Source organism: Macrobrachium rosenbergii, chromosome 55, assembly GCF_040412425.1.
Source record: "Macrobrachium rosenbergii isolate ZJJX-2024 chromosome 55, ASM4041242v1, whole genome shotgun sequence".
NCBI classification, from domain to species: Eukaryota; Metazoa; Arthropoda; class Malacostraca; order Decapoda; family Palaemonidae; genus Macrobrachium; species Macrobrachium rosenbergii.
Genome location: NC_089795.1, coordinates 66,066,013 through 66,093,090, shown reverse-complemented (window position 1 = coordinate 66,093,090; position 27,078 = coordinate 66,066,013). Strand labels below are relative to the sequence as shown.

Here is a 27,078-nt window from a genome sequence, read left to right as displayed (position 1 = left end):
GAATTTATCTGATTGCTCTTTGGATGATGTCTGGATCTAGTTCTGCTAGCTTTAGAGTATGTTGTGTGAATGAGTGTAAGGTGAGGCTAACAAAGCTTTAGTAGACCCTCACTCTGTTTGCATAGTGTAGGGGCATGTTTGTTGATGAATGATCGCTGCAAGGAGTGTGAGACTTTGTCGGATGCAAGCTGGAAGGTTTATGATTCCTATGTTCGCAAGTTGGGCGTGACAGGATCAGGAGGTCCTCCTCCAGGAGTGTTTGTAAGAAGTCAGGGTGCTAATTCCTCTCCTGATAACCCAATTGTAGACATAGTTTTCACCCTATCCCTGGTTTTGCCTTGGGCCTGAGGTTGTGTCTGCAGAGGTATGGCCCTGACGGAGATTATGAACACCATCCGTGCTCTGGAATCAAAAGTGACGTTGCTTCAAAGTGCAGTGAAGTGTAGTGATCCCCTAGTGTTGTGGAGGGGCGTCAGATCGGCCCCATAACGCTTCCTGGGCCTGGGCGCTGCTGGCTCCCAGGACTCAGGGAGAGAGCAAGTCAAAAGCCGTGGAGGGCGTTGGGGGCTTCCCACCCGATCTGGCGTCCCTTGGCAGGACCTGTTGTCACTTCCCAGGCTGCCAAGGATCGTGCTCATGCACGGCCCTTAGGACTGCTTCTCATCCTCCGGGGCGTCCTCCCGGCGCAAGGGGTGGATCTCTCAGGACTCTCGCCGGCTGAAGAGAAGCTTCCAGAGAAGAGGCGCTTCACATCCTCTTTTCTCCGGGCATTTTTCACCGTCATAGGGGTGTTTAGGCGCTTTCCCGCCACAGAAGAGGACCAGGGGCGTCTTCAGGAGGAGCGTTTTTATGAGGCCCCAGTCGCTCCAGGGAGAGAGCTGTTTTAGCTCCCATGAGGAGGAAGAAGGCGTCCCCTCGCCCCTCGTCTTCTCACAGGATCAGCTCTTCCCCCCCGAGAAGAGACCTCTCCAAGAAAATCCTGCTGGATATGCAGCGTCAGTTGGCTACTCTTTGCAGAGAGGGAAGCAGAGCCACTTGTCGTCGGCCAGGACTCGAGGCTGCCTATCAAGAGGTCCAGAAAGTCCCCTCTCTGCGCCTTTCACAAGTCTCGTCACCTGCTTCATCGCCTGTCGTTCTCCACCGCTCACTGGATCGCCATCGTGACGTTCGTCTGCAGCGTGGCTCCGCAAGCAGCTATCCTGGACACCTCAGTAGCTGCTCGTCAGACGCTCCTCTTTGCTACGTGCAGGGCCTTCGGCTGGGCGCTAGGCTGGGCGCCGGATGGACGCCGTCAGGGCAGCCCCTTGGGTTGCTCGCCGTGGCTCCAGAGCAATCAAAGACTGCGGAAGAGAAGATCCCTCCTGCGTGTTGGACCGCCAAGGCCTTCGTTCTCCCAAGGTCTTGGGAGACTCTGGTTTCTCCCATTGAAGAGGAGAAGTCTCTGGCGAGTGGAGCCTGCAGATCTTGAACAACCTCCTGCTTCTTCTCGTCTACCGACTACCAGGTGTTGGCGGTCTTCTTAAGGACTTGTCTGGTGACAGGTTCAAACCCTCGGCTCCTCTCTCTCCTCCTTATGCAGTTAGCTCGTCCAAGGCGAGAGAGCGCTGGTTTGTTAAAATGACTTCATCTCTTGCTACAAAGAAGGCCCTCAAGAAGGTTAACACCTGGATGGAGAAGGACCCAAGGCAAGACTTCTGCCCTGCCTCCGTCCAAGCTTAGCGGCAAGGCAGGTATGGTATGAGACCGAGAGGGCGTGGCTCAAGAGTTCCTTCGTGCGTCCCAGGAGATTTCCGCCAGCTTAGTCGACGCACCTAGAAGGTCCCTCCTGTCTGCAGCCAAGGTGTCATGGACTATGTCGAGACAGACCATCATTTGAAGGACTATTCCATTACCATGGGAGTCTTCAATTTCTTGGACTGGTGTTTGGGAGCTTTGAATGTCAAGCTTAGAAGTCCCGACTGATCAGCCTGGGGAGCTGTCCAGCGTGTTGAACTGCGTGGACAAGGCCGTCAGGGATGGCTCAGAGGAACTGGCTTCCCACTTTTATGCGGGCCTCTTGAAGAAGAGGGCCTTGTACTGTAACTTTACTTCTAAGTCAGTTTCTCCGTCACAGAGGGCAGAATTGCTGTTCGCCTTTGTCGAGCCATCTCTTCCCCAGTCTTTAATCAAGGACCTCGCTGCTGGCTTGAAGGAGAAGGCCACTCAAGACCTCTTGGCCTCTTATTTTCGTCAAGCCCCCGGTCGACGTCGTCGTCGGGTCCGACCTCAAGAAGAAGAAGCCCTTTCGTGGAGGAGCTTCTTCCTCGCAGATCGTCTCCCGAGGAAGAGGAAGTTTTCCAGAGGCGCAGCCCACAAAACCTAGGGGCAAGAAGTGATTTGCAGCGCTCCAGACACGGTGGGAGCCAGGCTTCTTTAGTTTGCGGGGCCTGGAGAGCAAGAGGCGGACACCTGGTCCCTCGAAGTTCTCGAGAGAGAGGATACAAGATCCCCCTTTCTCGACTCGCCACCTGTGTGCCCGCGTCGCCAGGGATCTGTCGCCCCCTCCACCATCAAGAAGCAACAGATCCTGTTCCGAGCTTTTTGGAGCAAATGCTCGAAAAAAGAGCTGAGCAAATCCTGGAGCTAGTTTCCCCAGGATTCTACAACCCGACTGTTCCTAGTTCGAAGCAGTCGGGAGGATGGAGACCAGTCTGGATGTCCAGCAGACTGAACCGCCGTGTGAAGGAAAAGTTCACGATGGGCGTCCCAGTCTGTTCTAGAACATTAAGACCAGGAGATTGGATGGTCTCTCTGGACTTACAGGATCGCTTACTTTCACGTCCCCATACATCCCCAGTCGAGTACCTGAGGTTTGTACTAGGGGCGAGTGTTTCAATTCAGAGCTCCTTGTTTAAGCACAGCTCCCATGATCTTCACGATTATCATGAGAAATGTGGCGAGATGGCTTCAATTGGCGGGTATTAGTATCTCGCTTTACCTGGACGATTGGCTCATCCGAGCCTCTTCACAGTCAAAGTGTCTGGAGGACCTGAAATCGACTTTAGAGTTGGCGAAATCCCTAGGACTTCTAGTGAGCGAAGAAAAGTCCCATCTGATCCCTGCGCAGTCCATTTGTATATGGGGATTCAGATGGATTCAGTGGCTTTAGAGCTTTTCCATCCCAGGAACGTCAGCTGCAATGCTTAGGAAAAGTCATCCTTCCTGGGAAGGAAACATGCTCGGTGGGAATGGATGAGTTTGCTGGGGAACCATTTCCTCGCTGGAGAAGTTTGTTTCCCTGGGAAGACTTCATCTCAGACCGCTCCAGTTTTCCTGGCAGAAAACTGGATAGACAAGGAGGATCTAGAGGAGACCCTGAAGATCTCTCCTGTTGTCAAGAATCACCTGAGGTGGTGGCTCGACCCCTCGAGGTTGGCAGAAGGGGTTTCTCTAAACTTTCCAGAGCCCCGACCCTGAGTGTTGTTTTCCGGCCCAGCGTCCAAGGAGGGATTGGGAGCAACACTAGGAGGGGAGGAGTGTCAGGCACCTGGAGAGGGGAACAGGTGTCCTGGCATCAATCTCAAGGAATTAGGGCGTCCTGCTGGCCCTGCAATTCTTGAGAGCCAAGTATCCAGGCGGTGGTACAAGTAAATTCAGACAACACCACAGCCCTGGCATGCCTCCAGAAACAGGGAGGAACTGCGCTCCGGTCCCTGTTCATCCTGAAGGAAATACTGCTTTGGGCCCGCTCGGTGATCCACGATCCTTACGAGATTCGTGGCGGGAGTGGAGAATATCTGTGCGGACCTTCTCAGTCGGATGTATCAACTTCTGCCGACCGGTGGACCTTCCGCAGGTGTGTCAGGAGCTGTGGAGGTTATGGGGGCGTCCCTTGGTGGATCTCTTCGCGACGTCCAGGACAAGAGGCTCCCTCTGCACTGCTCTCCGTTCTAGATCCAGGAGCAGTAGCAGTAGATGCCCTCCTCTGGGACTGGAAGGAATGGATCTCTCTCGCCTTTCCTCCTTCAAGATTCTGGGAGGTAATCAGGAAGTTCTCGGCGTCGGAAGGAGAGGATGACGTTGACGCCCCCTTTGGCCAGCAGCAGAATGGTTCACAGAGGTCATGGCCTTCCTGGTGGACTTCCCAAGGGCGCTTCCCCTGAGAGTAGCTCTGCTCAGGCAACCCCATTTCAGAAAGGTACCACAAAACCTCCCGCTCTGAGTCTAACTGCATTCAGACTATCACAAAAGTTGGCAGGGTTTTTCAAGAGCAGGGCAGGAGGGCTGTCATCGCCAACGCCCAGGAGACCCTCCTCCAATGTGGTATACCAATCTATGGGCCAATTTCAGGAAATGGTGCAGAAGCAAAGGGATTTCCTCAACCACGACCTATGTGCCACAGATAGCAGACTTCCTGCTTCATCTCCGAGAAGGAAAAGCTGGCAGTCTCAACAATTAAAGGCTATAGAAGTATGCTGCCGGCAGTCTTCAGACATAGAGTCTAGACTTGGCGACAGCAAGGATCTTCCGCGATCTCTTGAGATCCTTTGAGACTGTTAAAAGTGCCTCAACCCAGGACGCCTTCCTGGAACCTGGATGTCGTTCTAAAATTTTTAATGTCAGATACATTCGAGCCTCTTTTGTTGGCATCTCTCAAGAATGTGACAAGGAAGAGCTATTTTCTAACTGCTCTGGCGGCCATGCAAAGAGAGTTAGTGAAGTTCAAGCCATCAGCAAGCACATAGGCATTAGAGGGCTCAATGCTGTATGCTCCCTAAATGTTCCTGCTAAAACTGAAAATCCTTCAAACCCTGGGCCCAAAGTTTTGAGATCAAGGTATGACAGAAATTCTTGGGCAAGAGTCAGAGAGTCTATGTGCCTGTCAGGTTCTCAAATTCTACCTAGACAGGACGAAAGGAAGTCGAGGCCCGTCGGACAATCTGTGGTGTTCTGTTAGAAGACCTGACTTACCGATGTCCAGAATGCTCTGGCATTCTTTTGAAAGCCACAATCAAAGAGGCTCATTCTACCTGCCAGAACTTAGCGACATGAGACTACTGAAAGTCAAGAGCTCATGAAGTGAGAGCCATTGCGACCCGGTGGCTTTCGGAAAGAACATGTCCCATAACGATCTTCTGGGTACCTTCTGGTGAAGCAATTCAGTGTTAAACTTCACATTGCTTGCGGACGTGAAGACGACTTACGAAGACTGCTCTTCGCTGGACCATCGTTTCATAGACATAATGTTGGGGGCAGAGAGCAATACTCATCTATCCTTTAGAGGTTAGGAAGTATTTTTAATCTTGTTTTTTGTGTTTTTGGTTGTTGGGTTGTACGGAGGTGGGACGTCCCAATCGTTAGCCTATGTTAAGTTTAATGACTTAAATAGGCTCGGTCAGGTGGTTGGTCGTTGCTCCTTTTTTGCCCTCTCAGTAGGTCGTATGATCTAGTCCTTTGCAGTCATGCCCCGTGGACAGATCATCTAGAACTCACCAGCTATATAGGTCACTACCTTGCTGGAGACTCTAGTAAAGCAGAAGCAGGCTTGGTGACAGTAACCACGAAGTCAGCTATGCTAACAGGTGAGAACCATGTCAATCGCCTACATTTATTTGTTTCCTAAATCCTATTCTGTCCCTTCCACCTCCAATGGTGGGATTCAGCTATATATATATCTGACAGGTAAGTCTCATGAACAAAATGATATTTTAAAAGATAAAATAAAGTTTGTTCATACTTACTGCAGATATATATATCATAGTGCCCACCCACACTCCTCAGGAGACAGTGGCACTAGAAAATCTGAATAGAAAATGGGAATGGTTCCCGATACCGCCTCCCAGCGGCGGGAATGGGTACTAACCACCTGGCACTCAGCGTGTGCCCATGAGTTTTTGAAATTATAATGGATTCGGAGGAATACAGCTATATATATATCTGCCAGGTAAGTATGAACAAACTTTATTTTATCATTAAAATATCATTTTTCTGAGCATAAGTGACCTTATAGCAGAAATAATTAAAAGCTCTGAAAATTATAAATGGAATTTTTTCTTTAACCTGGTTGTTTTTATGGGAAAATTTCTGCTAGCAAGTAAAAAGAAATAAGAAAAAGAAAAGCTTTGACAATTGAAATGTAAATACAAGTAATATCCTACTTACACTGACAAAAATATACGTCAGCAAAATCTTTTGCAATGAAGCTTTAGCAATTTATACATTACAAAATGAAAAATATGAATCCTACTTATGTTCCAAAACAGAATTATAAGTTAGCAAATTATACTTGATGCGAAAACCTGCCAAAATATGTATGACAGAAAAGAAGTATATATTTTTAACACAAACACTTAATGCTGGACACAAAGAATAAAAGATTATAATACTATCATTGCATTTATAGCCATAAAGTGATAAAAATAGATTTTGAGTGTGCTAGACTGCAGAATTCAGAACTAACCTGATCAACCCTCGTGAACAGAGTAAGGACACTATCTTCTGTACTTTAGGAAAAACACTACCATATACAGAGAACAAACTACAATGGGGAAGAACAAGTATTAAAGTAACCAATTACTAACTACCAGGCAACTGGATGCTAGATAACCCAACACTAATGAAACAAGGCAAAACTGGTACAAAGAAGAAAAAAAGCCACTGGAGGGCTTGGGGAGCCATATGAGCATGCATTAACCCCTAGGAGTAACAGGTCTTCTTTCATTTTTCTACCAAGATTAGGAGTGTGGGAGTTGTGCAGGTTCATAGACAGACAATATAGATGTAATGGGTTTTTGGTTAAACAAGTATATGCGTTGAATAAGGCTGGTGCCAGTACACATTCCTGCTTCATGCCACTGTTAACAGCAAAGTTGTTCAGCCATTTTCTAATATATGATACTATTGTTTTATGCCCTATGGGATTGTTTTACAATGTTCAAAGTTTTGGTGAACAACCATGTTTTTCTAATACCAGAAAGATAACTCTCAGCAGTTTTCTTAGGGTATGCCGCATTGGCCTCGAGGAAAGTGTTTTGTTGGAACCAGACTCACAGGCTCTTAACTTTCATCCCTAAGGTCTGTGTTCGTCTAAGAACAGTACTCCGTCCACATTCTCCGGTTTCCTGGTCTTTGAGTAATGTATCGGAGTTAGCCCGGTAACCAACAATCATCTTGTTCTTACCTTTCCTTGTTTAGGAAGCCCCAAAAATTTTAATCAGCTTAGCTTCTGTGTTAGTTTTCCTGTACTGTCTGCCCTGTCTGGCGGAACCAATCATTTTGGTTTCCCCTCATCAGGGGTAGTGTTGCGAATTCTCACTAACTTTCTATCTACAATTGAAGGTCCTCATTTTGTTGGTCACCTTGGGAAAGTACTCCCCTTTTACAAGGTCTGTTTCTGTACTTGGATTTTCTCCTTACAGGCTTTTTAGACAGGACCTCGCCAATTTTATCAGATCCTCTCCTTTAAAAAAGGGGTACTGTCATTGGGTCTGCTATTAGGCAGGAGTATTTTCTTAATACAAGCCTATTCAGGTTCTATTCTAAGCTCATGATCTTAGGCGGTGACCACCCATTATTTTCATTACATGAATTTAGAGGACCTTACTAATGTTCAGGGTAGAATTCTCTAGTTTTTCAACGTCTCTATTTAAGTCTTTAATAGCATAAGAATGATGTTTTATTTCTCTGTTATTATTTCACCGGCTGACCTGGACCCCAAACCAGAAAAAGGATTTTGACAAAGGAAAAAATCTATTTCTGGGAGGGCCCGACCAGGCCCACCCTGTTTTCATTCTCTCCCCTCCATAAACTTCATTCTAGTGGGGTGGGGTGCTAACATGGAATGCGGCTAGTGTTGCCTTGTATACAGTCCATGGGTAGTGCATGGGCTTGTATGGCACCTCTCTCGTTGGGACTTTTGACATTGGGAATCTCTATAGGATAAGGTTCCATGTTTTGTAGTTCACCCTTTTCCATACACGACTCCATCTAGTGGGCTCGCTCTGAAATTAGTAACTCAGCATTTCATTTAGCTTTCTCTGGTATCTAACTTGAGATTACCTAGAAATAAGTGCTGAATGGACTTTTTCACCGGCTGACACGGGACCCTCTCCAGAAATAGATTTTTCCTTTGTCAAAATCCTTTTTATAGCAGGGTACACTTCTTAAATTTTTCTTGCATTTGTCTTCAAGAGAAAATCAAGTGCACAATAAAATATTCAAATTGAAAACCACATTAATTTTTGGGATATATGGTCTCTTAAGTAGTTGCAGGAAAGTACTGTATACCAGTATTCCAGTCCTATTATAATTTTTTTTACCGAAATTTAATATTTTATGAATGCATTGTGTCATTTGTAATAAATTGGCCATAGACATTATAAATGAGTACCAGGATCATAGCCTTAAACTACTTTTGTATTTTTCTGAATTGATTACTAATGAGTTGTATTTACTCATATCTTTTCAGAGAAGGAAACTGGAAATCAGTATGCAGCAAAGATTATAGACTTGAGTGATTCATCTGAAGAAGGAGTGCTAGAAGCAACAATTCGTGAAATTGAAGTGTTACGTCTTGTGGCTGGACACCCTTATATCAGTAAGTATTTTATATGGACCTGATAAACACACTTATGTCACAGTTAATGTTAGACTACGAGGGATGGTTTTGAAATTATTTATTTACGATGATTCCCACTGTAACAAAGTTAGCAAATGAATTATGTTTTATTAATACCCACTTCCATTTTAACATACAGTTTACTTGTATTTAGATAACCAGTTGGTTGAATATGAAAGTTTGGTATTGTATGTGTGTATATCCATTACAAAGACTTTTAGTCTTATTACTAGAAGCTTCTTGGAAGAGAAGTGTGGTCTGTACTTGACTTCCTTTATGTGACTTTAGTAGGTTTCTCGGTTCATAGATACTGTTTCACTACTACTTGTGAACTGGCCATTTTGAGTTGTTTCCCCCCATTGCAGTTGATCATGCCCCACTCACTGAAGTGACCTTGCCCCACCTTCTTGCAGTCTGATTTTCCAGATTTTCTTAATAAGTCTTAGTTTTAGGTTGGCGATGAATAGAGCTTAAGGAAAAGTTCGCTGCATGATTTTGATTTAGTTGGACAATGAATTTATGGAATTTAGTCTTTGTTACTTTTCTCTTTGTCTTATGGCAAACCATTATTGCTGAATAATAGAGACCTCAAGACTGAATCCTTAAAATAGTTTAACTGTTTACATTGTTAAAATAAGAAAAAATCTGTAGACAGTAATCTTTTGTTTATCTACGGCTTATAGTTCCATGTTGCTCAGTGAATAAGTGTTCATGGGGTAAAGTGAAAAAAGTTGTGCAAAGAGAGATGAGTGAACAGTAATTGAAATAAAAACTTAGAAATAAAAAAATATGTGATTGCACACTTCTCAGGGGTTTGAACTGCTGCCTGGCTTAAAAACAACATGAAGCTTCAGATATTAATATATACCTCTCTTGATGGCTCAGTGGTGAAAATCACTGTACATTGTTTCTAAACCAGGCAGTTGTTAAAATCACATCATTGACAAAGAACTTATAAAAATTATAATTCCCCTTGGGTGTAAGTTACCCCCAAGGTAAAGTGAAATGGGTATTAAACCATATTCATGGCTTAATTGTGAATATAAAGAATATCAGTGTGTTACAAAAATTCATTATTAGCCATGTTTTACAAATTTACCAGTCAGATATCATGGTGAAGGTGGGTTGACACCAGTTATAAGTTCAAAAACTGGAATTCGACAGTCATACGTACAAGAAGAGTTGATGTCAACTTATGCCTCTCTTGATGGGTCATGTCTCTCTTGATGGCTCATTGGTCAAAAGTCACCATATACAGTTGTTTCTAAACCAGACAGCAGTTTCAAATATACTGGTTACAAAGCACATACTAGTTATAATTCCCCTTGGATGTAATTTATTCCTGAAGTATAGTGAATTGGATATTAAACTATACTCTCTTTGTTGCTTAATATTTTTGTTAATAATGTTATAAATGTTACGTTGTTTTGGACAAAAATTTAATATCATCCATGTGTTACAAACTTCCCATCAGCTATCTTGGTGGAGATGGGTTGATATCAGTTCTAAAAACCTCTCATGATGTCTCAGGGGTTAAAAGTCACTGTACATCATTGTTTCTCAACCAGGCAGCAGTTCAAATTACATTGGTGATAAAGCACTCTTCAGTTATAATTCTCCTTGGATGTAAGATATTCCTGAGGTGTGGTGAATTAGATATTAAATTTTATATTGCAGGACACTCCCTAAAAAATTGAAGTTATGTTAGATAATAGGTAGTCTGTGTGAAACATTCTTGTTTTCAAAATGTTCAGCTTTCAGTGTATCTTTACTTTACAGTTGAACTCCATGATGTATTTGAGTCTTCAACATTTATCTTTCTGGTGTTTGAACTTTGTGAACATGGAGAGCTTTTTGACCACCTTACTACAGTTGTCACTTTGTCAGAAAAGAAAACAAAGTAAGTATTGGCCTTCTTACTAGGATGTTTTGAGAATCCTTTTTATAACTTCTGAAATATGTTGTTCTCTTTTGTAAATACAGTACAATAAAAACATTATAGACTTAGGCTGCAATTTACCCAGTAGGTGGTATTAAAGGCTCCGCACACCATCCCTGCAGCCTGAGCTGCAATATTTTAAGTATTTTTTTTTTTTAGCTCTTTCCATTTAGCTGTCCAAGTTCTTTAAACTTTGCGTCAGTTTTCACCTGTCATGTAAGAACAAATCCTTCTGCCAGTTCCTTGAGTATAGAAATGGGACTTTATTTTGTTAAATCTGTGAATACATTAAAGCCTCTGTTTAACAATCTAAAAAGGCCTGAATCTGTATATTGTAGATATTTTCAGTTGATTTGTACAGATATTCTCGTTCATTTGTTGATTGCAAGTTGTAGTTTCCGTAAGTAATTACTATATAAATGTCCGTCTGTATACTTATAATTTCTCTCTTGTTGATTATGGTTATCTTATTCCAAGTTTTGATAAAGTTGATATATATTATATAAATAAAAATTTATTTATATGATTATGTTAATCAGTAAATATAGGACGTAATTACACAATATATAATTGCCTAAGCTCAAGTAGATTACGTAATTCAAACAGCGTTAGGATTTCATAAATTTTTGTATTCCGGACAAAATGAATCAGGTTATTGTTATAATATATCTGTCAGTCCCTTACACAAATGAAGATTTGAATTAAATGTTTGAAATTTTTGATATAGAGATACAGAAGGAAGAGTCCAAAATGGTACTTATTTGCTCGTTACAAAGTCAGCAAACATACATACATACTTATTCAAGTGCAGTACATACCACACTAATACTACTACTTTTTTCTAGTTTTTATTATGCTTTTATTCATGGTTACATATTTTACTGTATTTAACACCATGTGAGACCCCCTTCAAATATTGTCATTATTGAGACCTAAATATAAAAGAAATTATCTAAAAATTAATAATGATAAAGCATTGGCTTTTATGTTTAAAGCTAGATTGTTAAAGCTCAAAACATTTCAGTTTACCCCCAATAGTCGTAACCTTCTGAAGATATTGGTACATCATTCTGGATTACACGTACTCTTCATTTCATAATTATTAAATGGCATGAACCTTACCTACTGGTAAAGTTTGCTTACATGTTCATGCTGTAGGTATGATCAACATTAAAAAAAAAAAAAGACTGCTGGGCTGACCCAGATGGACTGTCTGATTCACCTGTTCTCCACCTGGTGTGTATAGAATGTTTTCGTTCTAGTTTGAATTCCCCTTGCTGTCTTACAGGCAGGTGCATCTGTGCATTTGTGGAATATTTTGGTTGCTTGTTGGTTTTAACAGCGTGACATTTTCTTTTTATCAGGATGTCTTCTATTGGAAGCAGTAAAAATAAAGGTGTTAGGTTCAACAGAAACAAATATTGCGTTAATATGATGTATTTAGCAGAATATGTTAGCAATTTCAACGTAAGGTGTAAGAAATGTTCAGAAGGGTGAGGTGACATAATGAAAAAATATATTAGGTATAGGAAGACCTCCATCCTCCCCCCTTCTACTACTCTTCCACCAATTTCACTCCTTTATATTCCTTCTATGGCAGTTTTTCCCTTATGCTCAGGAAAAGAGAATTAGTAAACTCGGACAGGATGTTAGTTTGATTTTAACTTCAGTTAATCAATTAACCAAGTTGGTCTTAGGTAATAAGAGCAGTTTCTCCCAAGGTATGCACCCATATTTGTGTTCTCCCTCAAGAGAGATGATGGTAGTGCCTTTGTCTACCTGTAGCTGGATCTCTGGATTGCCCTGCTACACTAGGAAGCTTCCACTGCCAGGGAGCCAAGTTGTGCCTCAGGATGAAGATCCTTGCCTTTGCCACTCCTCTTTCATCAGTTACAGCCAGTCGTACCCCTAGTTCGTTGGAGAATTGGTTCAGAAAACATAAGTTTATGCACGAGTTATAGCCTTCACCTCTACTTCTATCCCTAGTGGAAGCGACTTAGGCTTCAAATTAGAACCAGAGAGTTTAGCCATTAAGCCTGTCTTAAGGTGTTTGTTTCATCAGGTGCAAGCATTAATTTGACAAGCTGACATTATGCAAGCTATTGTTGAACCCATCCCTTCCATTTCTGCCCTACAACCTCAGTCTCTTTCCCTTTCCTCACCTTTTCCTCCTTGTAATCCTCCTCCTCTCTTTGTCAGCACTGTTTCTGTTGAGGATAGCAGCCCATCTTTTTTTGCTACCTCGATTGTGTCTTGTTTGGCTGCTGCTTCCTCTTCAGTAGGTCATTCTTGAGAAGCTAACATTAATTCCTTGTTGAGAGTATTGCTGAAACTGGAACTGTTGAACCCTGTATCATCTTTAAGTCAGTTGTCTGTGGTAGAGTCCGTTGTCTCTCTTCCAGCTGACTCCTTCCCCTTCCCTCCCAGCCATCTACTGTTACATCATTGCTCTCCCAGCTGCCTCCTGTTACCTCAGATATTGTGCAACAGGTAATAGTTCAGCCAGCTGCCACCCTCCCTGTCTCATTTGCTACTGCACTTGAAGAATCAACTTTTGCTGCCCCAGTTCCTTCTCTTGCTCTCGCAGACTCAGACAGTGAGATGGAAAAGTCTCTTTTCAAGTGACTTAGATAAATGGATGTCACTTTTTCTGCAATTCTTTGATGAATAACTTTATTTAGGTGGAATAATGAGTAGAAATTATAAGATACGAGAAAACTTGGCGCTTTTCCCCCTCCAAAAATAGTCTCCAAAAACTATTTGCAATAAAGATGAAATACTTAGATAAAATTAGAAAGTTTTTGCAATAAAAAGTTGTAATCATACCAAGGAAACTATGAATAAAGGAATGACAGGGTAATGTTACATTTTCTGTAAAACAAGTGGCACTCAGTCAATTGTTATCTAAAACTATACAAAACAAATAAACATATACATTACAGTGCATAAAAGAAAATAACTTGTGTAATTATAGAATAAAAATTAAGCTATACAAAACAAACATGCATGTTACATATGTATAAAAAAAATTTCTCTCTCTCTCTCTCTCTCTCTCTCTCTCTCTCTCTCTCTCTCTCTCTCTCTCTCTCTCTCTCTCTCTCTCTCTCTCTCTCTCTCTTTTGCAGAAAAAGGATAATTGATGTAATTATAGAATAGAAATCTAAAACTATATAAAACAAATAAACATTCATGCTACATATGTATGAAAATATCAGGAGCACTTGCTGAAAATGATCATCTTGTCTGCTGGTTTGTGCAGTTTTTTTTTTTTTTTTTTAATTTGCATAAGCCATCAGAATGTGAAAGACTTAATTTTGGATGACTTTTATATCAGACATCGGTAAGCAAAAGGTTAATATATAATGTTTCCACTGAACAGTGAAATGAACAGTATTAAGCTTAAATCAAGAGTCTGTCAAGAGTTTTAGGATTAACATGTAGTCGTTCAATTTTACAGTGTAACTTTGCGTATTTGTCTGAGAGATGCATAGTATGCATTTGCATTTTTCTTAGATATGCATGAGTTTATATAAGGAAGTATACCTCGCAATATTTGTATATAATGTACTTGTTACTCATGAAAATTGTGAGCTACAATATTATAGTTGAAAAATCAATTGTAAGAGAAAGAACAGAACGTTAACATGCATGTGTTTTCTCAGTTTGCCCTGATGCATGTCTTTGAAAATTGAAGCCTTTACTAGGTAAACAAATAAATTCATTTTCACATGGATTAATATCATATTTATTGTTAAATAAAAGCTTGACCTTAATTCATATTCAAAATATTGAAAAGTAGAACAGTGGAAAAACACACACACACACACACTAGATTATCTTAACTAGGCCACTGTTTAGTGATTTATGCTATAACATGGTTCACTACATTGAGGTTTTAGTGTAGAAATAATAATGATAATAATAATAATAATAATAATAACAATAATAGGTGATTTTTGATTGGCTGTGAAAACTGGGGGGGCCCTCCTGTTGGCTGGGAGCGGAATGGCTTCAAGGGTTGTGCTGCTCAAATCTCAAAGGCTGTTGTTGGGGAGGCCGGATAGCATTATTGTTTATGAGGACAGCTCTTAGGAGCACGTCTTGTGCAAGGTGTCAAGAAAGTGACTTTGAAAGATGGTTTTAGCCATAATATATCCAATATGTTAAGGATGTGAGGGCGCTGTTTGTCAGGTTCACTGTGAACTACTTTGTTAACTTGAATGAGGCTGTACCTGGTTGGAATTGTCCTTAAATGTCTTGTAAAGGAAGTTGATCATATCTTAGTTGTTTGCCTGGACAGATGTGTTATCAGTAGACTAATGTAGATAATGGATTGTTAAACATGAGAAGTGTATTTGTCATTTATATGTATGTGAGAATTAGTGAAGACAGTCTCATTAGGGAGCCCATCACTTGTTTCCCAGGGATGATGAAGGGGACATGTTAGGTGATTTCAGGTTTATGGTTGGTATCATCCATGTAGACTTGATCTAGAATGTGGTCTGTAGTCTCATCGATGGGCACATTCATAACGACTCCATGTCTTTATACACTATGAAGCCATTCACAGGAGTGTCCTTGATGGATGCTTAAGAATTGTAGAGAAGTGGAAACTAGCAGGTTGGTGTACTGTATACCATGACATTTCTGCTGGTATTCATTGCTGTCAAGTAAAAAGCAGTCATTTTCTCAGCCATCTGAGCCTCTTTGTAGCCTCATGGACTTGACAACTGACCAGGTACTCCTGTTGGTGAGGGCTTCTGCAAGGAGCAGAGCTTGCAATGCATTGGTGGTTGTGATGATTGCTCTACTTCTTGACAGAGTTCAAAAGCAGCTCTGCTTCAAGTTGCTTATCATTGATGAGAAAAGAAAGAAAAGACAGATGAGTTAATGGTTAAATAGATAAAAATATAAATAAATTATTGAAATACAAGAATTATTTTAGGGTAGTAATGCATTGCCTCTTCACTTGAACTTTTGAGTCTCTTAATTGCACACCAGCCTATAAGACAATAGAGAAGTTGAAATACAGAATCAACTTTTGCTGATGCATCAGTTATAATAGAGAAGTTGAAATACAGAATCAACTTTTGCTGATGCATCAGTTATTTCTGGATTGGGGTCCCGTGTCAGCCGGTGAAATAATCCATTCAGCACTTATTTCTAGGTAATTCCGTTGCTAGATACCAGAGAAAAGCTAAATGTAAAGCTGGGGTTACTACTCTCCCAGAGCGAGCTCAAGAAATGGAGTCAATATGGTAAAAAAGTGAGATTGTCACAATCACGGGACCCTGCCCTATAAAGATTCCCAATGTCAAAAGTCCCCAACGAGAGAGGTGCCGATACAAGCCCCATGCACCACTCTGCAGACTGTACAAAAGGCAAACACTTTAATGCGTGATTCCATTTTAGCCGCGATTTACCGTTCACACGTAATTTCGTTGTGATCCTTATTTTTGTGCTTTACTTTTGGCATTTTTATGGCATCCTCAAGGTTCTTCTTGACAACTTGAGTACCAGTGTTTTGTTGTTTTTTAGCGATTGAGGCTCCTTATTTTCCTCTTTAGTTTAATAATTAAAGGGTTTATAACGCCGTCTCGATCTCCTCTCAATGCTCTCATTACCTCTCTTGGTCTTGGGTCGGCATGTTTGTTTTGTGTTTTTTATTTGTATACTTTTTGTTTGGGATATTTTCCCAGTGTGATTCCAACTTTAGTGGGTTTGATTAATTTTATGTTTGTTTCTGTCACCCTTTACTCACAGTGATGTTTAGGCGTTTAGGCTATGAGTTACCTCGGCCCATTCGCTATTATTATCATGGCTTCATTGTGCCTTAATTTTGTCCTCACTTCTCTTAGCCTTTTAGGGAATCTTATTTTCATTGGCAGTTACTATTTTTTACTTTGTTTTATAATTTTGTATATTTTGTGAATTTTGTGTTCCTTGCTGGTCAAGTGCTGTCTTGCTGTTAGGCTATGTGTTTCCCCTGGCCTATTAAGCCATTATTTTGGCTTTATTTTGCCTTATTTTAGACTCTCACTTCTCTAAGCTATGGGAACATGATTTTCATTGTACATTTAAGTTTTGACCTTGTGCTCGGATGCTTTTTGAATTTTGTTGATTTTTTTAACTGGAGAAATTCGCCATTTCCTTCACGTTCATGTGTCGTGTTGGGCCTGCCTATCCTCCTACATGTACCTTTTATAGAAATTTTGTTTTATTATGCATTATTTGAGTTATTAGTTAGCCTTTTATCCTCTCTAGGCTTCCTTCCTTTGCATCGTCTCAGTTAGGTTAGCCTAGGGGTTGGTGGCATTTTCCTTCGGGGAAAAATCGTTGAGAGAGGGCGATCTCGACCTATGCGTATGAGTTTCATGTCTGTGATCTCGTTGTGTATATGTGTTTTATGTCTGGTGCTTCCTTTGTTTGGTTTTGGCTTGGATATATTGTCTACGTTCACCCCTCCTGTTTGACTTTTCACTTAGGCTAATGTTCCCTAATAATAGTTAGCTGGAATAGCGAGGTTTACCTCGTAGCCTATCCTAGTTCAATCCCTTCTTTGGGTTGTTACCAAAGGTGACCAGGGTGCTCTCTCCCACTCCTGTTCACACTCCTTTTCACGGGACTATTTTATTATTTTTGTGGTATCGAGAATCCCCTTCTCCCCCTTTTATCTTTGCTCTCTCTCCCTTGTTGTTTTCAGAGTTTGTTAACAGGAAGGCTTGAGAGCAATTTATCCTTTTTTTGTGCTGTAGCCTACATCCTCCCCCTCTGCATTGATTGGTTGTCCCCGGTGTGTCTGACCTTAGTGGTTGGCACTCCACCTGGGCCTGGAGGTGACCGGGAGTGCTCTCCCCACTCCTGTTCACACTCTTTTACCTTTCTTTGCTCTCCTGGCTGTAGAGGTTTTGCCTTCTCTCCTTTCTCTACGCTCTTGTCGTTGCAACACAGCTCACATAGCGAGGGGATCTATGAAAATCTTTGGGCGCCGGGAGTGCTGTCCACCCTGGTCGCTACTTTGGAATTACCAACCTCCTGGCCTATCCTACCCCTTCCTTTTAAATTAAGACTGTTTCCCTTATTGGTGTTTCCTGCATGTCGCTTTCTCACTGTTGGGATCTCATATGAGGCCAGTTAGCGTTTCCACCAACTGTCTTCTGTTTTCTTATTTACTTTCGGCGTTTTCCCCTCCATTTTGCTACTTCCTGTTCGGTGTTTCATTATCTTGTTAGGCGCTCTCTGTTTACTGCTCCAGCGGTTTTAGTGTTTAGCGGTCGGCGTTTATTCCACTCCACCACTATCACCGTTCAGGATATCCTCCTCCGAGGTTTTCCTCTCTTGGCTCTGATGCGCCACTTCCGAACAGTTCATAACCTTCCCACTATGTTTGTATCAAGTCACATATTGTTTAAAACATGGTTGCGCTCCAGAATGTTCCGTTGACTCTGTTTTTATGTCTATGAGATTTGTCCTGTTAGCCCAAGCCTCGGTTTTCTCTCGGGTTTCCTGGTCTGGCTAAGCTAGTGGCTGCTCGCTGATACTCTGCTCCGGCATCCGTTCCAGCATCGCCTTCTCACTCATACGTTTTCAACTGGTTTGTCGAGTGCAGGAATGCTCCGCTATCCTGCAACAAATATGATCACGAGTCTATAGTTCCCATTCGGTGCGCAGTCTGTTGGAAATTTATAGTTTGGCACAGAAGGTTGTGAAGTGCGCCATATACTCCCGAGCAGACTTCTTGGCTGATGAAACCGTGGTTTTATATACACCTGTCGGTTTGTCTCGCCAAACTCCGCCTCATGTGGCTTTTTCTTGGCTCGGAAGGTTGTAAGAAATGCGCTATGCTCTCTCGAGCAGGCTACTTGATGAATCCATTAGGTTTTATTTACACCCCCGGTTTTATCTCCGCAAACGCCGCCTCATGGCTTATTGTTGGTCGTTTGGCACCCGGCAGGTTGCGTTATGCGCTATGCTCTCTCCGAGCAGGCTACCTGATGAATCCGTGAGGTTTCATATACACCTGTCATTTTACCTCGCGTCAAACTCCACGCTCCTTATGGCTTATTAATAGTCGCTCTTTGTTTGGGCTCTCGGGCGGGTTCTTGGTGAATCGGCAGGTTTCATGCTAAGCCTGTCGGTTTCCCTCCGCCAAACTCCGTCTCCGGGCGTAGATTCTCGTCATCGGTAGGTTTCATATACACTGCCGGTTTTCCTTCGCCAAACTCCGTCTCATATGACTTTTTAATAGTTGCTCCTCGGTGTTTGGGGTCCTAATTTTCCCTCCCGGGAGGCCGGCCCCGCAAAGTCTCGTAACTCTAGTCTGGGGTCAGCAGCTTCGGGCAAACGTAGAGTCGGGAAATTCCTATGTCCTTTCGTGGACATTTTGTAATGTTCCTTTCCTTGGCGCCCAGTTCTCAGTGTCAGTTGCTGAAAGTTGTTGCCCTTTGTTTCAGAGTCCAAGAGTTGACCCGGTGCTCTTAAATAAGTTAGCTGTTTCTGAGAGTTTTCTGAAGACGCGTGTGGCCTTCTGTCGTTCTCGAACCTGTGAACATCGTCCCGGAGGCGATAAGTAGGTGCGGGGAATAAGTGAGCAAACTTTTCCGCTTAGCTCGGAATAAAGTGAGGCTTAACTTTTCCTTTAGGGGATTAGATGGCTCCTCATCCCTTCGGTTTCCTGGTCTACCGTCTAAGGTGAAATCAATCAAGAAAGACCCTTTTTAAAAAACAAGAAGACCCGCTCCGGGGCCTCGAGGCGTCTCGGATCTCTAATCCGGTGCGCCTACGAAGTTTGGCCTCGTCTTCTGGGAAAGGACACGCCCAAGCAAAGCAAGGCGGTTACCTCCTTCCTTGTTGCAGACTCTTTACAGGTCTCCTTGAGGCTCGATTTGAGGATCATTGACAACCTATCAAACTATCTATCTACCTCATGATCCATGCCTTCCTTTACCCTGGAGCTTAAATCCCAAAGTTTAATCTCAAGACTCATTGTCAATGAATCACCTGTAAATCCTGCTCCGTTCGAGAATTCTGTCGTTCCGGTTCCTCCACCTCTTTCCCTTCTCGGTCTGGGGAACCTTTGGCGCCTAACCCTTATACTTCCCAGCATGAGAGGCACCCTCTATCGTGTGGGCACACGGAGGTTGGTGGAATTGCATTTCTTCTCTTCCGGCCTGGTATCCCCTTATCCGGGTTTTACCAGACTGTCGGGAGGAGCATGGTATCTATCTGGCAAGATCCCTAAGAGAGCCCTCATCTTCCCTAGGGGCTGGGGCACATCGTCTCCGTTAGAACTCTGTGGTGGCAGGTGAGAATTTCAAGTTCCGCATCGCTTTGGGGTCTTACTGTGCTCTCTTTGGGAGACCTGCTTCCTACCCTTGTGCTGATATGGCCTCTTATCAACAGGCTTGTTTAGACATAAACACAGTGCATTTCCGGAGACAGTTATCACAGATCACGTTCACAATGAATCTTCTAACCCCGGACTTCGCCAATTTATTCACGTACAGCTCCTAAGCTTCGAGTCAATTCCCGAAGCTGAAACAGGGTAATAAGCAAGCTTGCCAGGCCTGGAATTCTTTGACTAACAGAAACAATGTCTGTGGTATATAATGGTGATTCGTTGTTTAGGGTCCTGATAAAAATCTCTCTTGTCAGGTTTTCTGCAGGTCTGTTTATTTCATCAGTCCGTTGGCCAGCTGAAAACATATTTTTAGCCGTTCCGCCTTGAGCCGAAAAGTCTTATGAAACAGCTTTCACCCTGGAGAATTAATCTTTTCCCAGGTGGGCGGTAAAGCAGTCCTGCTCTGGGCTACTAATATTAATCAGAGCCTCCGTTCTGCAGTGGTGTCTGCCTGACGTAGCGAAATAATCTGCTCTTGCCGGCCCTATCCCAAGTCCAGCAAGAAATTCATATAGTCTGCTGCCCCTGTTCTCAGGCGGTGGTGCAGGCTCTTCAGGCCTGCCTGGACAGCATTAGCCTCACTCCAGCCTCACACCTCGATGTGTGTGCGGGTTCAGCCAACCACGTCAGCCCCTTGTAACTCCCCGTGTGTCTGTGCTCTCCCCATGTGCCTCCGCTCGGAGTTTTCTGCTAAGCCATCGAAAAACCCAAGGAAAAAATTTTCAGCTAGACATTCTGCCAGAGGCTCTGACCCTCGGGGTTATCATGAGAACAGAAGCATCCTGCTCCTCTCCGAGAGAATTAGAAAGGCACTCGTTTCAGGAGGCAAACAAGCCTCCTCCATGATAGTATTTCTCATATGGGTGGGGAGTCTGTACCATTTTCGGGGCCACTGGAACTTCAGTCCCTGGGCCTAGAGTATAGTTATCAGGCCCGGGGTGGAGTGGACTGTTTGTCCTCCCCCAATCAGGTCTAGGGTCAGTTTCAGCCAGGTTCTGGGAGGACTTGTGAATGGCCTGTCAGGCTTTTTCAGTCTGCCCAAGGAAGTTCCCTTCACTGGAAAATTTTCCGGCTTGTCCCGTTTATTTTCCCTCATTCAATCGGCAAGTCTTGGTTGCCCACTGGTCATCTTGTGGGTTCGGCTCCTGCTGCTCCGTGGGCAGTAACCACACTCTATAGACCTTTCCGACGCTTCCATTCACATCTTGGTTGCAGGAAGGTTCTATCCTCTTTGGGAATCAGACTCGGGGCAGGGCGTACAGCTTGTGTTCATGCCTCCTCAATGCAGCTTGAATCTTTGGTTAGTTTGAACAATACCGTAGTTCAACAGTCCAAATTGTTAGAAGGCTATGCTGGCACATCTGGTTGCCTGGCTCATTTGGGCACCAGGCCGGGAATTGCCTGAGGGTACCGGGTCATTATAATCAGTTTTCTAGAGTCTCTGGGTTCTAAGTACACAGGAAGGAATAACACCGGTTCTGGAGGGTAGCCTTCAGTAGTTGTGAATCCCAGTGGAAGCGGAAAGAGATAGCAAGTGCAACCTCTAACATTTCATCAACACAAGCGCCCTCTCGCTGTGCTCCAAGAAAAGGTCTTGATTTCTCCAGTTTGCTTCAGTGGCGGTTCTCCTTCTGGAAGTCAAGCTGAGTCTATAACAGGGTATGGCGGAGTCAGGACGCGGTCTCCCGGTTCCTCCTGTTTGAATAATGGCCTCCGCCTTGAACGGCTGTCAGGTGCTTGCTCGAAATCAGCCCCTCTCCAGCTTTCCCTCCGCCTCAGTATTCCACACTGTCACCTCTGGGCGGGTGGGGTGGATATTTTGGCCCCCTGGTTTACATGGAACTTAGTCGGTCACGTTCGGCAGTTCCATATCAACGCTTTGAGGGCTGTGGCAGTCTTCCTGTCCTTGGGAATCTTCTTCCTCCCCAGAGGATCATTTAGGCTGGTTCTGAACAAAACAGCAACGTAGTGCCCTGCGTCAAACAGAAATGGTTCAAACTGAAGTTACATCTCAAATGGTTATGGGTTCATTTCTTTCTCCATAACTAACAGGCACAAGTCCTCTGTCTGCCATCTTCTCGTGAGGGGTCCAAAAGGTCACTGCCTTTTCCCTATCCAGGACCCTCCCTGGTGTCGGAATAGTCGCTTAGACGAAGGCGTCATTCAGGTAGTCTTGTAATCTTTCCTGGACCTGGAAGTAGGTCTGTTTGCAACCAATTCAACCAAAACTATCAAGCTGCTACGACTGGTATAAACTCGGCCAGCCTCGCTCAGCCCTCCTCAAAGTTCTGGTGCCCTGGCTTTGTGGTCTTTGTAAATTTTACAGTTTAGAGGAAACTATGTGGTCCTGTTATTACTTTTTTCCCTAAAATCGGTCAAGGGATCTCTCTACTGCAGTATGGCTCTGCAGTTAAGTAACTAGCACTCTTCACATAGTTTTTGAAGCTACAGCAATGATGCGGCCGCATTGGCCCCGGGGAAAGTGTTTTGTTGGAACCAGACTCCACAGGCCCTTAACTTTCATCCCTAAGGTCTGTGTTTGTCTGAGACCAGTACTCCGATCCACATTCGGTTTTCCTGGTCTTGAGTAATGATTGAGTTAGCCCGGTAACCAACAATCATCTTTGTCTTACCTTTCGCTTGTTGAAGACCCAAATTTTAATCAGCTTAGCTTCTAGTGCTAGTTTTCCTCTGTACTGTCTGGCCCTGTCTAGCGGAACCAATCATTTTGGTTTCCCCTCATCAGGGTAGTATTCGTAATGCCTCATCTAACTTTCTATCTACAGTTGAGGTCCTCGGCTAAAAATCACCCTGGGAGTACTCACCTTCACAAGGTCTGTCTCTGCCCAGTTTCTCCTTGTAGGTTTTTTTTAGACAGGACTCTAATTTTGTCAGGTCCTCTTTATTTAAAAAGGGGGTACTGTCATTGTGTCTGCTATTAGCAAAGCATTTTCTTAATACAAGCCTGTTCAGGTTCAATTCTAAAGCTCATGATCTTAGGCGGTGGCCACTTGCATTATTTTCATTACATGAATTTAGAGGACCTTACTAAATGTTCAGGGTGGAATTCTCTTTCTACAATGTTTGGTGTGGAATTCTCCCCAGTTTTCAACATCTATTTAAAGTCTTTACATAAGAATGATATTTATTTCTCTGTTATTATTTTCACTGCTGACACTGGACCCCATCCAGAAAAAGGATTTTTGACAAAGGAAAAATCTATGTTTCTGGGGCCCGGTGTCACCCGATGACCGCCCACTGTTTTTCATTCTCTCCCCTGGTAAAACATCATTCTAGTGGGGTGGGTGCTAACATGGAATGCGTTAGTGTTGCCTTGTTGTGTAGTCTGCAAGAGTGGTGCACTTAGGCTTGTACGGCACCTCTCGTTGGGACTTTTGACATTGGAATCTTTATAGGCAGGGTCCGTGATTGTGACAATCTCACCCAGCTCACCATATACACTCCATTTCTGAGCTCGCTCTGAGAATAGTAACCCAGCACATTTAGCTTTTCTCTGGTAATCTAACAATGGAAATTACCTAGAAATAAGTGCTGAATGGATTATTTCACCGGGTGACACGGGCCCCTCCCCAGAAATAGATTTTTCCTTTGTCAAAATCCTTTTTTTAATGATACTGAGGATGATAAACCAAGACTATGTTCCTTTCAGAGTCATAATGAGGCAGTTGTTTGAAGCACTTGCTCATGTCCATGGGAAGGGCATTGTTCATAGAGATCTAAAGCCTGAAAATATTTTGTTGGATGACAACTATAACATCAAGCTTACTGACTTTGGCTTTGCAAAAGTTTTGCAACCAGGAGAAACATTGACAGGTACGTATTTTGCGCATACGTTTTTACTGTTTATATTAGATCTAGTTTTCCAGAGATGTTATTGTACATTTTTTATAGAGTTGTTCATTTAACTTCTTATGAATTATTTACTTTAACCTTAGAGGATTTTTGGCAGTAGAGGTTGGCCTTTTTATTAATGAATAATTAACACCTGTATTATGAAGTTAGAAATTTTAAGGAAAAGTAATGATATATACTGTATATAATAACCATAGCTTTTGCACGAGGATATAAATCTTCATTTTGTATGTGGATAATGGGATAAGTTATTATGATGATAAAATTTGAAGTGAAGGAAAACACATTCTACCTAACTCGTTGATATGTAGTTATTGGAAATATATTTATTGATGATTTTACATTTATAGTAAATTATCAGTGCATTATTTTCACCTTTTCTGCTATGATTATTTATATCCTACACTGTCTTTATTAATAAATGCTTAGATATCCATATTTACTGTATGGTTTTACTTCCATGGGCATCACTTCATTTTTCTAGAATTATTCTAGGTTTAGGGTTTTTGTTGTTGGAGGGTCTTTTGATTCCATAAGATCAGCTGATGGTTATTCTGATTCATTAGGTTTGCTGTCATTACCATTACTGAAACCTGTGTTGAGTTTTAATGCATGAGAGGGTTAGTAGGAATGTTACAGACTGGTTATTTGTGCTTTTCAGCTTGTGAAGTTTGTTCTTTTGGGAATATACCTTATCTTTGTAGTGGTATTGTCATATTGGTGAATTATTCCAGGAAAATATTTTGGAAATGTTGAAGATGCTAACAAGTGACTTTTGTGATTGGTGATTGTCTGCTCTCACCTGAACATTTGATTGGCTTAGTTACCCCTTTATGATACAGTAGGCAAGAAGGCACATTAAGTTTGGGTGGCAAATGAAGTATTTTATATTTTATGTATAAGAACAAAAATAACAAAATATAAGTAAACATTATAAGATATTTTATGAAATATATAGAAAAAAAGAAACCACGTATTTGAACACCCATGGAAAGGTTGCATGTGCATTGAACACATAATATATTACATGGTAAAACAAATAAATCTCATGAGTAGATTATTAGAAAAAGTCCAAGTTGTCAGTATAAAAAAAGAAAGTAACATGACCGCTTTAACATATTTTCAATAGCTGTATTATACAGTGGAACGTAAATGGTCTACAGACCTGATTAAATCTAGGTGAAATACAATTACTTAAAGAATACGAACCAATGATATTATGTTTACAACATGTCAGTAAAACGGTATCAATAATAGGTAAATATGCCATAGCACATACATCTAGAGAGGAAGAAGGTAGTTTAGGTATAGCCATATATGTACATAACACAGTATTTTATAACTAAGTACTGTAAACATTACTGACTTCCAAATATCAGGTATTAAAATTTGAATAAAAAATGATTATGTAATTTATAATCATACAACCAACCTAATAAGAATTACAACATTGATAAACTTAAAGAATTACTTAACGATGCCAAAGAACCTACAATAACAATAGGTGATTTTATTGCTCACAACCTAATATGGGACTATAAATGCACAAACCCAAATAGAGTAAGAAGTAAAATAGAAGAATTCATGGATTCAAATGATATGTGCTGTTGATGACTTGTACTGTATACCAGTGATCATTTTCCAATATTAATTACCTTAATACTGAATAATCCTGCAAAGCATGTCCCTCATTATAACATTTATATAAAGCAGATTGGGAACAATATGAATTGCACGCTATAAATATCCCACCATTTGAATATTTAGAAGATCATAATGAAACTACAGTGGGTCCCCGGTAAACGCAGGCGATAGGGACCACAACCACCCACATTAAGCAAAAATCTGCATTGTTGGTATCCTTCTATAAAAATGCTTGTAACTACCTATTTAAAACATAGGTGCACACTATGGCTTACAGCTATGTACTAGAACTTTAGGTTTTAGTAGAGAACTGTGTGAGGGTATGGCGAACTACGCATCATGTACAGTGCAGCTGTGCATTTTATTGATTTTTTGTGTTTTGTAAGATGATTTTGAAATATTACAGTACAGTAAAGTGTTTTAGGATAAGTTAAGAGCGTATTTAAAATACATGGGTAGTTTGTAGAACGATGTAACCACTGTTAGTACATACTGTACTGTACAATGCGTACATACAAATGAAACGGTAGGCTTGCTGACGTTATGGCCATCTGCGTACGTATTTTTGTTTGTATTTTCGTGAATGACTACATTTATGATCTTGTGTATGTACATGTTACAGTTATTTACTAATTTTCAAGTAATGTTAATGTAAACACATTACTGTAATATGTTATTTCACTTACAGAGTCATTTATACTATATTATTATTTTGATCTGTTATCATTTAATATGTATAAAAAAAACGATCGTCCCAAATTTGTAATGTTGACGTTCTGAGAATCAGCTGATTGAGGCTCACTACTACTGAAAGAATTAGGAAAATAATTTTTTAATTGCTAAAAGAAACGAATTTATTAATTGAATTATTTTTAATTTTGTACATAAAAGTTTATGATACAGTAATTCATATTTCATTGAGAGAGAGAGAGAGAGAGAGAGAGAGAGAGAGAGAGAGAGAGACTGGTGTTTACTAGTGTTTACTACAAATAAAGTCTCAGTACAGCAGCTGGTGACGACCTTGACTTGACAAGCTTGGGAGGAGAATAATAGTAACCTTGTGTTGCTTATGTATGAAATTCGGATTTTAAATATTTTTACAGTGGTTAAAGATGAAACATAAACAATGATAAAATATTCTCTTGTGTACTGTTATAATATGTGTCATAATCATAGAGTCAACTACTAAACTTTTAATGAAGCACAGTTCAGTAAATCAGAGAAAGAAAAAAAAATGTGGCAACATACCTACAGTAAAAATAATTGCAGATGTCAAGATGATCTTTTTTTTTATACATGTTACAATAATAATAGATCAGTGTTATAGTATATTCTGTAAGTGAAATAAAGTTTTATTGAAATTTTGTTGTTTTTGCATTAAAAGATTTATATACTGAGAGAGAGAGAGAGAGAGAGAGAGAGATAGAACTGAGGTGTTTATGTAAATTGGTAAGCTGTTTTGTAATTTTGTGGGATTTTAATTCAGCATTTTATTAATAGTCTGCTGTTTACATTAATATTAATATTTGAAAATTAGTAAATAATTTTTTATCATTAAAAATGTATTTAGTCATGAAAATAAAATAAAAATATAGCAATTAGTTAATATTGCCCTATGAAAAAATT

General features: G+C 41.5%; 1 protein-coding gene across 6 annotated transcripts in view; it reads left to right on the top strand.

Moving 5' to 3' along the window:
• The window catches only part of PhKgamma (phosphorylase kinase gamma), a 147,383-nt gene that overhangs the window by 25,320 nt on the left and 94,985 nt on the right, over positions 1-27,078 (top strand). For all 6 annotated transcript variants that reach the window (XM_067098777.1, XM_067098772.1, XM_067098774.1 and 3 more), the window contains exons 3-5: positions 8,447-8,575; positions 10,376-10,496; positions 23,606-23,769. In XM_067098777.1, coding sequence (XP_066954878.1) covers positions 8,447-8,575; positions 10,376-10,496; positions 23,606-23,769 — 414 coding nt within the window. The remainder of the gene's footprint in view (positions 1-8,446; positions 8,576-10,375; positions 10,497-23,605; positions 23,770-27,078) is intronic.